At 51.8% G+C, this 12091-nt stretch overlaps 1 protein-coding gene across 3 annotated transcripts in view; it reads left to right on the top strand.

The window, feature by feature from the left end:
- The window catches only part of BMP7 (bone morphogenetic protein 7), an 85102-nt gene that overhangs the window by 23735 nt on the left and 49276 nt on the right, over positions 1-12091 (top strand). For 2 of the 3 annotated variants that reach the window (XM_088026290.1, XM_028089177.1), the window contains exon 2: positions 8189-8381. In XM_088026290.1, the coding sequence (XP_087882416.1) occupies positions 8189-8381 (193 nt within the window). The remainder of the gene's footprint in view (positions 1-8188; positions 8382-12091) is intronic. The other variant, XM_088026289.1, reaches the window with a different exon arrangement.

Here is a 12091-nt window from a genome sequence, read left to right as displayed (position 1 = left end):
CACAAACTCCTGTATGGATGAACCTGGAGGACGCGATGCTCAGTGAAATAAGCCAGATGCAGAAAGACCAGTACTGTAAGGTACTGCTCCTCCTCCGGTAGGAGGTCCCTAGAGGAGTTGAATTCATAGAGACAGAAAATAGAATTGTGGGTGCCAGGGGCTGGGGGTGGAGAATGGGGGGCTTGTTTAATGCGTCTTTCAGTCTTGCAAGATTAAAAGAGTTCTGGATATTGGTTGCACCACACTGTGAATGTATTTAACATGACTGAACTACAAAAATGGTTAAGATGGTAAATCTTAATGTATATTGTACTACAATTAAGAATCAAGTTGAAAAAACAGTAGCCATTAGCCAGCTCAGGGGTCAGGCAGGTGACAGAGCTGCAATCTTTTTTTTTTTTTAATTTTTTAAGATTTTGTTTATTTATTTGCCAGAGAGAGGGCGCACAAGCAGGGGGAACGGCAGGCAGAGGGAGAACCCGGCCCCCTACTGAGCAAGGAGCCCAATGCGGGACTCAATCCCAGGATCATGACCTGAGCTGAAGGCAGACACTTAGCCGACTGAGCCACCCAGGTGTCCCCAGAGCTGCAATCTGACTGGCCTTTTATCTGTTTTGTCCCACTGCATGTTGACAGAGGGCTCTCACACCTTGCTGGGGTGGTTAAGAGGTGCTTGTTGAATGAGCACACTGGGGTGTGAGGACACACAGAGATATTTTCTTGGGAGCATGAATCATTTTAGACTTTTATGTGATATTCCTTTCCTATGGGTTTAGGACAGTGTCCTCTCTTCTGTAACAGCTGTGCAGCAGAGTGTGTCAACGCTCATGTTCCCAAGAAAACATTTTCCTGTTAGAGTAGTTGGGTACATCCGGTCCATTTTCCAGAGCTCTCAATTTATGGCATGCCTCTGGTGGCTTTTTCAAGCTCCTTCATCTCGCCATGTAAATCTTTGAACGAATGAAGAGCCATCATTGAGGTTCACATCCCTGAAGCTGCGGGGCCACCATAAATTGCCTTCCGACAGCTGCCTTGGTCACAGTCAGCTCCGGTGAATTCTGGCATATGCCAGAACCTTCTGGATGAATTGCATCCCCCTAGGAAAGAAAGGAAGGCTGCATTGGAAGTTTTGGAGTTAAATCCAGATGGGGGTAGGTTCTGGGACACGGGATCTTAAGCAGTCAAGGGTCCTTGAAAGCTCAGTTCTAGCTTCTGGTTATATTGTGGACTTTGGTTGGTTCTCTTGGTTCCCAGAGCCTCATCCTCATGAAAGAGGTTCATAACTGGAGGTCTTTGGACCAGTCTGTTTCCTCTCCCTCTTCTCTGGGGCTGGTGGACCTCCATCCTTCCTCAAGACTGCATTCAACATCTTTCCCGTGAAGAACTTCCTCATACCTAAACAAATGTATTGGGGTCTACTAAAATAAATTAAAATGAACTGTTCCTTTAGGGACTGTGTCTCCTTTGGCCCCATTCCCTGTTACCCCCAAATTCTTGACGTGGGAACAGTCAGATGCATACACTAAAGATAAGCACGCTCCTGCCCTCTGACCAGCAGTCCTGCTTCAAAGTGTTTACCCAATAGAAACGGGTTCACCAAAAGGCATGTACAAGGATGTTCCTCATAGCATAGTTTGTAACTATCTGGAACTGGAAACTATCCGAAGGCCCATCAAATAATAGATTGTGGCCAATTCCTGCAACAGGGTTCCATACAGTAGTGGAAATGAACGATCCACCACTACACACAACCACAGGGACGCAGACACAGAAGGGTAAGCCTCCAGCAGGTGGACTGAGTGTGTGGTGCCAGGTGTTGGGATGGTGGTCACCTTTGGGGAGGAGGAGCTGGTATTCAGGAGGGGCCCTGTGGCGACATCTTTGGTCTGAGGAATGAATGTACTATTTCCTGCTCTGGGTGTATTTGTGTTGAGAAAGTTAATCGAGCTTTGTGAACACTTACGATCTGTATGCTTTACTGTATGCATGTTATTTAAAGACCAGAAGGAAATTACATGAAGAGTAACATATTCAATCCAATAGACTTATGGAGCCCTACTATGTGTCAGGCTGTGCTGGGTACTGGGGGTTCCCGATGGGGTCAGTCAGGGCCCCTGCTCCTACAGAGCTAGATCAAGGGGTCATCTTGTATTTGGAAATTATCCAAGTCTGAAGAATGAAGCTTTCATGGCAAATGGTCACTTGGAGATAACCACGATTATCTGGGCGTGTTTCCCCGCCCATCCATTCCCAGGTGTGGAATATTACTGGGCTCATGATTATTTTGTTCAGAACTGCTTTGGTTGCAAATAGCAGGTTGCAAACTATCAAGTTGCAAAAGCTGACTCCAGTTAGTTTAAGGGGGACTTGTTTGGGGATTCTCCACCTAACTCACAGTTGGAAGAATTGAAACCCCAGACTTCAGGAAGGATGGGGATCACCAGACCAAAGGATCAAACCTGAAAGGCTTCCCTCCTCAAGGCTGATGGCTGCGCCCCGTGCCTGGCATCTCCCTTATCACAGACCAGCTTCCTCTGCACAGCAGTGGCTCGTGGCTGCCCACAGTGCCGACTTACACCCATAGAATTCAAGGCAGAGAAGACAAACAGGGGCTCTTTCCCACCAGGTTCCAGGAAAAAAAAAAAAAAGACATCCCTGTTTGGCCCAGCTTGGGGCTTGTTCCCTCCCATCCCTCAACTCTGCCGTAAGGGGTCATGGGACAAGATGGCAGCTCCCTGGGGCTCACATGGCTTGACTGAGAGAGCCCCAGTGAGGCTTTCCAAGAGAAAGAGATGGTACAGTCACGGCACCTTCTTGTGACATCACAGTGAGTGGTCAGTCCTGCAGCCACTTTCCCCACCCAGCGGGAGCAAAAGATATATGATACCTTCTCTGTTTTCTCACATTTGTAAGAATTTATTGTATTCTGGGGTGTATTATTATGTATGGATGTAAGTATAAATATATTGGGGGGTCCATACCCCTCATTTTACAGGGTTAAATACAGTTCTACAAAGCATGGTTCTCAATACCTACGCTTAGGTACTGTTTAAGCATGTGCTGCCCTTGGCAAGTCTATACGGCAAGTTCCATTCGGTTATCATAACCCCTTTGTTCAGAGGACACTAACTTAGTGAGAGGTATGTCCGTACCTTTTGTGCAGTGTCAGTGGGAGGAGGAGCCCGGATGCGGAGAGGAGGCAGGAACCTCTGGGGGATGCAGGCGAGCAGGCTGGTACGTGGGGCAGAGGTCTCCCCTGGCATGGCCGAGGGTCATGAGCGGGGACGCCCAGATGGGTGGCTTCCAGTTCCCACCTGCCTCTACCCTTAATGGACACCCTCGAACCCAGAATGACCCCTCCCAGGGCCAGCGTTGGGGTCATTATTCCAGGCTTTTGTAAAAGGACACTAGAATTGGCTTTGGGGACAGTCACGGGGCTGGTTGCTGTCAGGATGGTGTTTTCCGGAATCCATTTTCTTTGGACTTATCTTTTGGTCTCGGGGATTTGGGCCCTTTTAATCTTTTGAAGATGAAAGTCTTCGTTAATGCCTGTGAGCTCTCTTAGCCGGTGGGGTGCTGGAATGTTAAGGGCGGTGCAGAAAAAGCTGGATTCCTAGGGTCTAGGTTGCCTTTAGAAAGCTTCTCTTTATGGACAAAGGGAGATACCAACTCTAGACAGTTATTTAAAAACCCAAGTCTTGGGTAATCAGATATGGTAATGTAAGAAAGAAGTATAAGGCTGTATTTTCTCCCTAAAAGTTCATGCTTCTATCTGCTTTAGTGGTGACAGTTGAACCGCCTGGACCCCTGAGCTTGAAACGGTGTGGATTCCGTGCCGTGGAGCGGCTTCTGTATAAAATGGAAGCCTCGGAGAGATGAGATTTGGAATTTGGTGTGGACTTTGAATTATGAACTGCTCTTTTTAAAAAATGATTATCTGACTTCGATAAATTACAGAATTATTTTTAGAACCCACGGTGATGTGGTTTCAGGAAGAGAAGAAGGTCGACATGGTTCATACTGCTCATTGTCTTAAAATAATTAATGAAGGTGATGCATACAGAAAGCTGTCCCAGAGAGCCTGCAAATGTTTGCTAGAAATTTAGCTGGACACTCTGCATATATCTTTTTAACAAAAGAAACTTTATAACCCTGGTATCTTAACTAACAGTTAAGATACATTTTATCTTATTCATTTAAGACGTTATACATACACCTGCTGCAACAGATTTATTTTCGTGATTATGTATCAGGGTTTTCTTTCTTCACTGGGTGTGACTTTAGTGGTTGCACCTGTGTTAATGTCGTGCTCCTTCAAACATTTCTTTAGTGTTTGGTCTGACTGTGATATTTTCCAAATACAGTTGTCATGGCCAAACTTGTGGCCTACCTGTGCATAAGGCTTCTTCTGTACTGATTGGCATTCTCCCGCCTCGTTGTTTGAGAGGCCCCGTGACAATGGCAGACGTGAACTTACATTGCTGTAAGTGCCGACTCTGTACACAGAAAGGGCCATTATCATTATCCTGGGACGAGGGGAGGCATGCAGAGGTTAAGTAACTCGGTCAAGACCGCACAGCTGATAGGGACACAGATTCAGGCTGAACGCACCTGGCTCCAGAAAGTGTAAAGGTCAAGAGTGAGAGCTTTGGAGCCCAGCCACTCACTGAACTTGTGACCTTGGGCAAGTCACCTGCTTCCCCGAGCCTCAGGTTCCTCATCTGTGAGATGGGGATTAATCTCGCCTCACGGGTTCCATCAGATGATGACTGAGCGTGCTCAGAGCAGGACCCAACCCAGAGCCAGTGCTCCATGAACATGCCTTTTTGTACTTCTGGGTTCTTTAGCCTTCGTTGTAAGCAGGGAGTTCTGCACCCCCATTCTCTGGGAGAGGACAGAGCCAGATGGTTGGAAACGGAGACTTTATTTGTGTCTATCTATCAGCATGCGGGGAAGGGGGGTGGCCTGTGGAATGCTCCACTGGTCTTCCACAGGGGACTGTCTAAGGGGATGTTTCAAGGAGTGGCCAGAGAGTTGGGGAAAAAGCTAGCAGGTCACAGTGAGAGGAGCCACAGGAAGACAAGGTGTTCGAAGGCAGGAGCAACCAACTGCTGCGTGCTATTACCTGGAAGTCGGGCAAGATCATGGCCACTAAACAAACTTTCCATTTAGTTATGAGATGGTCTTCAGTGACTTCGGGTCGAGTGGGGTGGCAGGGCTGGGGGACAGCTCGGGCGTGTTCCCTGGGAGCTCCCTCAGTGAGGGGGCCCAGGTGGGGGCTGCACGGGTGCATGCACAGACTGCTCGCTGGGGTGGGCGGCCGGCCACTCTCCAGGGGTGGGCTGCCTTACCACCCTCAGCCAGTCCCCTGCAAAAAAGCCCTTGAGGGGCCCCAGACTGTGCCCATCTCCTTAATAGGACAGGCTTGTGTTTCTCCACTGTCCCTCCTGGCACACTCTGAAAAAGCTCCCAGGGCAATACTTGGGGAGAACAGCTCGGCAATAGGACTAAAGGTGAACACACACAATTCCACTTCTGTGCATGCCTCCCCACATTCACAAAGATACAGGAACACGGGTACCAGAATGCACTGCTCCGAGAGCCCCAACTTGGAAATGACCCGAATGCCCATGAACTGCCGAATGGATATGTGAATCATGGTGAAATCCAAGCATGGAATATTATACAGCACCAATGATGGATGAACATCCACAAGCACGTCGATGAACCACACAAACACGGTTGAGTTAAAGAAGCCACATGCAAAAGAACATGTACCGTATTATTTCCTGTTTATCATATTCTGAAACGAGCCAAACCAACCTGAGGCTTGAGAAGTTGGGGGAGAGGAAAGGGATGTTGGCGACATTCTATTTCTTGATCTGGGAGGAGGCCCCATGGGGAGGTTCACTGTGATGAGGCGCAGAACCTCACACAAGCAGTTTGTGTGCACAGCATATGCATGCTGTCGCACAACGAGAAAGTTCTGATGACAAGCATAAGAACTGCTCTTGCAGAGCTGTTGGCTCAGGCACTGAGATGCGTGGCTAAGATTTGGTGGGGCCTGGGTCTGAGGCCCAGCTCGTTGGCCCTGGGCAGGGCACTCAGCACCTCTTGGCTCTTAGGTGCATCCCCTACCAACGTGGCATTGGGCTCACCTCCTAGGGTGACCTGAAGGTTGAGTGAGCTAGAAGGATGATAGAGGCCTGGCCCCGGGCGTTTCCACAGTGACCGGGGCAAGGCTCTTTGCTCTGCTCCTTCACTCTGAGGTCCCCTCCTGAGGTTCACTTCCTAGAGGCTGCCACAAAGACCCCTCCCCTACCTGCCTTCTGCATAAATCGAAGTGGGGGCCGGGTGATGCCCCCATGAGCATTCTTTGTCCCGCAGATCAGCCTTTCCCAGAGACTGGGTCAGAGGGCAAGTGCTCTGGGTGGGGGTCAAGGACCGAGCAAGTGAGGAGGACAGGTGCAGTCTACAGGGACCACAGGACGGTTTCTGGAGAGGTCATTCCTGTGGCCAGCTCTCCACGTGTGGCCCAAGATTCCAGCAGCTGAAGTGCAGAGGACACCTTCCCGAGATCTCTCCAGAGGCAGGGTCACTCCTGCGCCGAGCCAGAGTTCCCTGGTCTTGAGGACTTCACCTGCCCCCTCTGCCCAGCAGGGAACAGCCTGATGAGTGGATAATTCATCAACACCCCTGCCCTCATCTTAGTATTTTGTGGAAATATTATTAAGGTTTAGAACAGTTTTGTTTTTGTTTTTGTTTTTAAACGAAGGCCTATAGGAAGGGCCTTTGGGCTGCCAGTGTTGGGAACATTTTCCTCAAAGGCGTTCGTGCCCTGCCTGCAGCTGGGCAGCCCTGATCCAGCCTGAGAGCCTCTAGGGCTTAGGAAGCTGAAGCTGGAGTTGAAGCTGGGCAAGTTTCTCCTCTATTTTCCCTGTGTCTCTGGTCACCCCCCTCCCCCAGGCAGGAAGCGGAGATGGGGCTGTGTCTCCTAGGAGAAGAAAGGTATCTGCAGACGCCGCACACTTGCCTGAACTTGGCCATTCTGCATCTTTCCAGCACTTGATGACTCCCAGCTTCATCCCTGTTCCATTTTGGATCAGAGGATACATGATCCTCGGGAATCACAGGCCCACACCCAGAAACACTCTTTTTGGGCTTATGTCCGTTTCAAAATTTATTTTCAATGAAATGGGCATAATCTCCTAGTCTAGTCTCATTGCCGGTATAAAGGAGAAAATTTGAGGCCTTTGCCTTATTTTATCCAGAAGTCATTTTAAAAATCCTCATCCCCCAACCTTGCCATTCACTGCTTTTTCTGCTTTTAGTCTAAGGCTGTGTTTGGAAACCCTGATGGCTGTTAGAAATATCTGGGATGCTTTAAGAAGTATGGGTTTCTGGGCCCCCTCTCCAAAGATACTGAGTCAGTTGGCTCAGGGAGGGACGAGCACAGTGGGGTGCCAGAGCCCCCCCCCCCGCCATGTGCCAGTTTCCCACCTCCATCTTCAGTGATTTCACCTCGGTAGCTCGAAATCTGCCAAAATGGAAGTTGGTAAACACAACAGATAAGGTCCCAGAGCGCCAGTCCCTCAGTATTTACCAGCTCACTACTGGGCCAGGGCATCAGGGTTTTCTTCAAAGCCCCCATGATGATTCCAGGGCTGAGCACCACTGGGCCTCAGGGACCCCGTGACAGGCAGAGTGCGGTCCATCTGCATTCATAATAGCTCACCGTTGTCGAGTCCTCCCAGAAGCCAAGCTGTTGATGTTGTTACTTAGCTCTCCCAACAACCCGTGCAGGATGATTATCCTCATTTTTAGATGAGGAAATGGGGGTCCGGATAGATTACCTGGTTGGTACCTTGTGCAGGCCCGCTAGTTAATGGCTGGCCCTGGATTTGAACCCAGGCCTGAGAGTCCGTGACCCGGCGTCTGTCCAGGGCCTCTGGGATGGCTCGTTCAGTGCCCCACTCTTCCCAGCAGGTTGGTGCAGGGTCACTGCTCTCGTTCAAGGTGACCACAGGGTCCAAGGCTGTGCGTCTGCAGGCTGCCGTGGGGCAGCGAGGAAGGGGCAGTCAGCCCCAGGGGTCTCCGGCCGAGGGCATGCTTGGGCTCTGCGCCAGGAGAGCGAAAGCCAGTAACTAATGAGCGGTTGGTGCGGGTGTGTGCTTTCTTCCCTCTCCAGTGGAGCACGACAAAGAGTTCTTCTACCCGCGCTACCACCATCGCGAGTTCCGGTTTGATCTTTCCAAGATCCCGGAAGGAGAAGCTGTGACCGCAGCCGAATTCCGGATCTACAAGGACTACATTCGGGAGCGCTTCGACAACGAGACGTTCCGGATCAGCGTTTACCAGGTGCTGCAGGAGCACTTGGGCAGGTGGGTGCTGGGGCCGGCGCCGGGCCGGGGGCTGAGCTGCCTTCCGCTGCAGAGGACGAAGGGGGCGGTGGCTCGGGCCCGGGCCGGGCCGCTTCGGTCTGGGGCCGCCAACCACCTGCCAGGCCCTACACTGCACCTCTTCTGTCAAGAAAGTCTGTGGTGCGGGCTGCTGTTTCTTTAAACTCTCCCCGTCAGCATATCGAGTTAGGAAGAGGGGTTGGCCAGGTGAGCCCTTGTGGGTACTTATGGGTGGTCTGGGTCAGGGGCACGGAAGGCATGGGGGTAGGGAAGAGGAAGGAACATCTTTTGAGGGTCTACCTATCTCCCATTGCTCACCGTGAAACCCAGCACATGATATCAGGCAACTGGTGAAGGTGGCCATTTGTCATAAAACAGGATAAAAACCCCAACCCAGAAATAAACAGGCAGAGAGAGAACACAGCCTTCAAAGAATCATGAGGTAGGGAACCCAGATCTTGTGTCGAAAGACTTGACTGTCTTGAGACCCTTTAGTTTCGAGGTCTCCTGAGAGGTCAGGAGACTCAGAGATGGGCTGGAGCTTCGAGCGAGCACATGGTGCCTTCCAGAGGTGACTGTGACCAACCCCGGTGGTGCTGCCCAGGGGCTGGCTCGAGGGCTGGCTCAGGCTGACTCTTGTCATGGCTGGATGCCATTCCTCAGTAACGAATGGCAGGAAGGTGCTGTGGGTGCCTCCTGATGGACGGTCCCAGCATTTGCAGCAGGAATGGGGACCCATTACCGCCCTGGGGAAAGAGGAGACGTCACCACCTCCTTCGGGAGCACCACCATGTCAGGGGTTGTCTTCTCAAAGACTAAGAAAACCAAGCCTCTCTTTCTGAGGGTTTCCACTGTTTTGCATTTGTTACCTGGTTTCGTATTCACGGCAGCCGTGTGAGGTGGCCACTCCTCTGGGACACGGGGAGAGTTACAAGCTGAAAGCCAAAGGGCGTGTCATCTGCGTGCCACCACCCAGGGAGAAAGTGGCCAAATTGGGACTTGAACCCGGGCGTACCAAAAGTATTTCTTTTGAAAAGAGATTTTTGCAGAGGTAAGACACGCTCACATTGTCACATTCACAAGAGAAAAGCAGCTACAGTGAACAGGAAGGCTCCCTCCCGGCTCTGAGCCCTGGTGCCCGTCCCCCAGGCAGCTTCTGCCTCCCGCTCCTTGAAGTTCTCCACCCTGGTGGGTTCTGGGTTACAGGCAAGAGGCACATTATTTTTGTCGACAGCATCATTTCACACCGGTGCATGTCTATCAGATACAGCCCCGGAAGTAGAATCCTGGGGTCAGAGGGTGCACGTGTCAGTAACTGACTGATTTTGCTGGACAGCTGTCCCTGGAGGTTATGTCAGTTGGTACCAACAACCTAAGAGCAGGCCGATTGCTCATGTGCTCACGACATCATCTCTGATCAGACGGTTTTGGTCTTTGTCAGTGTGATGGGCGGCAAATGGTATCTTAGTGCTGACTAAATTTGCATTTTAGAGCCCCCACTTGCATGCACAGCCCTACTCACCCTATTCTATGGAGAGGCCAGCACACTGTCCTGGAGGGGAGGGTACCGGGAAGGAGGGTGTGCCGTGGGGGAGGTGGCACGCGGTCTTGGCAATCACCTCCAAATCCTACGATGACCCACTGAACCCTGGCATCTGTGCCCCATCCCCCAGACCCAATTATGGGAAGAAGCATCGAGTTAATTTCGGGGGTGTGACACACATTTGCTCTGGGTTCTGACAGATCCCCCAGGATTCCTGAACAAAAACATATGTTTGACTTTTCTCCTGAAGGCTGATTAGTAGGAGGCGAGGCAGGTACCCAGAGGCAGTTCGTCAATAGCACTCCATCGGCCCACTTGTGCAAACGCCGAGCCCTGCTCCCTCCCCACCCCTCCTGGCAGGCTCCCCACACCTGCCTTGAGTCTCCGGCAAGAGGCTTCACCTCAGGAATGTGGCTGCCCCAAGTGGGTTTGGCTGAAGAGAATGCAAGGGTAGGCTGGTGTCACCTGTGTGGTTCTTTCTCTGAGTTTCCAGAGTTCCCAGGCGGGAATGCCTTTGCCCTCCTGGCCACTGCTGTGTCCCCGGGGGTTGGCTGGGATGCTGCCGTTTCTCGTGAGGGGTGTCGCCACCCACCGGTCCCTGAGACAGACAAGCCTGGTGTGACAGGCACAGGACCTCCTTTGTGGGGGTCAGAGGCCACTGCACTTAGAGAGAGACGTGTAAGCCCAGCCATGCGTTTATCCCATCCCCCTGAGTACCCACAGGCCAGGCGCTGGCTTGGGGACTGGACTATGGGGCCAGGGGCCTCATCTGAAATGGTGGCTGAGGAGAGGAGTGGTTTTCTGGGCTGCACTAACAAAGTCCCATGAGGTGCGTGGCTTAAAACAATAGAAATGTGCTCTCGCATGGTTCTGTAGGCTGGAAGTCGGAAGTTAAGGTGTTGGCAGGGCAGTGCTGCCTCGGAAACTTTTGAAGGGTAGGGGTGGGGGTCCCTCCTGCCTCTTCCAGCTTCTGGGGGTGTGTCTGCCCATTGTCGGTGCTCTGGCTTCTAGCTACATCTGTCTGTCCACTCTCTGCTCTGTTGCCACGTGGCCCTGCATCTTCACGGGACCTTCTGTGCACCTCTCTCCTCTTAGAAGGACACCTAGGGGCCCTCCCTGCTCCAATATGACCTCATCTTATTTAACTAATGAAGTTAATCTACAGAGACCCTCTTTCCAAATACAGTCACATTCACAGGTACCAGGGGTGGGACTCGAGCGTATCTTTTTAGGGGATATACCCCAACCCATATCAGGGGCTGAAGAAGAAGGGCAGGAAACCAGGAAGCAAGGAAACAGATGAGCTGGCCTCATGAAGCGATCGAGTGGTCTTGGATGACCATGGCCTTGTTGAGCTGGGGGTGTTTGAATGATAAGAAGGCTCTGGCAATGGGGCGTGGGCTGGAACAGAGTGAGTGGCAGGGGAACGGCAAAGGCCATGGTCCTAAGGCGGGGACAAGCACGGGTCGTAGGGAGGACAGAGGGACGTGATGATACCCAGACGGGGTGAGCCACTTGGTCCTTGCTTAATGGAACATGAGCCTTGGCCTCCCCAGCAGGCGGTTAGCAGCTGCTTGTCTTTCTGCCTGTGTCAGCCTGCTGGCATTGTGGGCACGTGTCCCGTCACGGTTTGAGGCTGCTCCCTCCTCAACCCTGTCTCTGTTCCGTGAGGTGCATCTGGAGGCCCTCCGGGAGGGAAGAAGGCCTGAGTCACTGTGGTTGGAAGCGGGATGGGCGGGACGGCTGTCTGCGGCTCTCTGGCAGGTGGCGAGGGTGGGCATCATAGGTTGCCCCCGGTGAGCAGCTTGGCCACAGGCCATCTCTGGGCCCGCGAGCCTTGCTTTGCGTTCCTGACTCTGGGGGCATTTGGCTTGCCAGGAGACCAGGTCCCTTGTTAGCAAATGTTTGAGTACCTGCTGTGTGCCAGGCACCGGCGGAAGTAGCCAGACCCACGCCTCTGCCCTCCAGATGACATGGCAGGTGCAAAGTATAAAAGAGGCAGGGAATGGAGGGAGAGGAAGGGGCTGCTGTCTGTAGATGTCTAAATTTCCTTTCTGTCCCTGAAAGAAGGAGGCGAGACCTTCATTCTCCAGAAGTTAAAAGGTTAAAAAAAATTTTAAATTATTTATATATTTTTTCTGGGTGGGTT

Source organism: Eumetopias jubatus, unplaced genomic scaffold, assembly GCF_037043125.1.
Source record: "Eumetopias jubatus isolate StellerSeaLion01/CBP00866 unplaced genomic scaffold, mEumJub1_p1.0 scaffold_9, whole genome shotgun sequence".
NCBI lineage: Eukaryota > Metazoa > Chordata > Mammalia > Carnivora > Otariidae > Eumetopias > Eumetopias jubatus.
The sequence above is the reverse complement of the archived record's forward strand: the minus strand, read 5'-3'. Positions and strand labels throughout refer to the sequence as shown.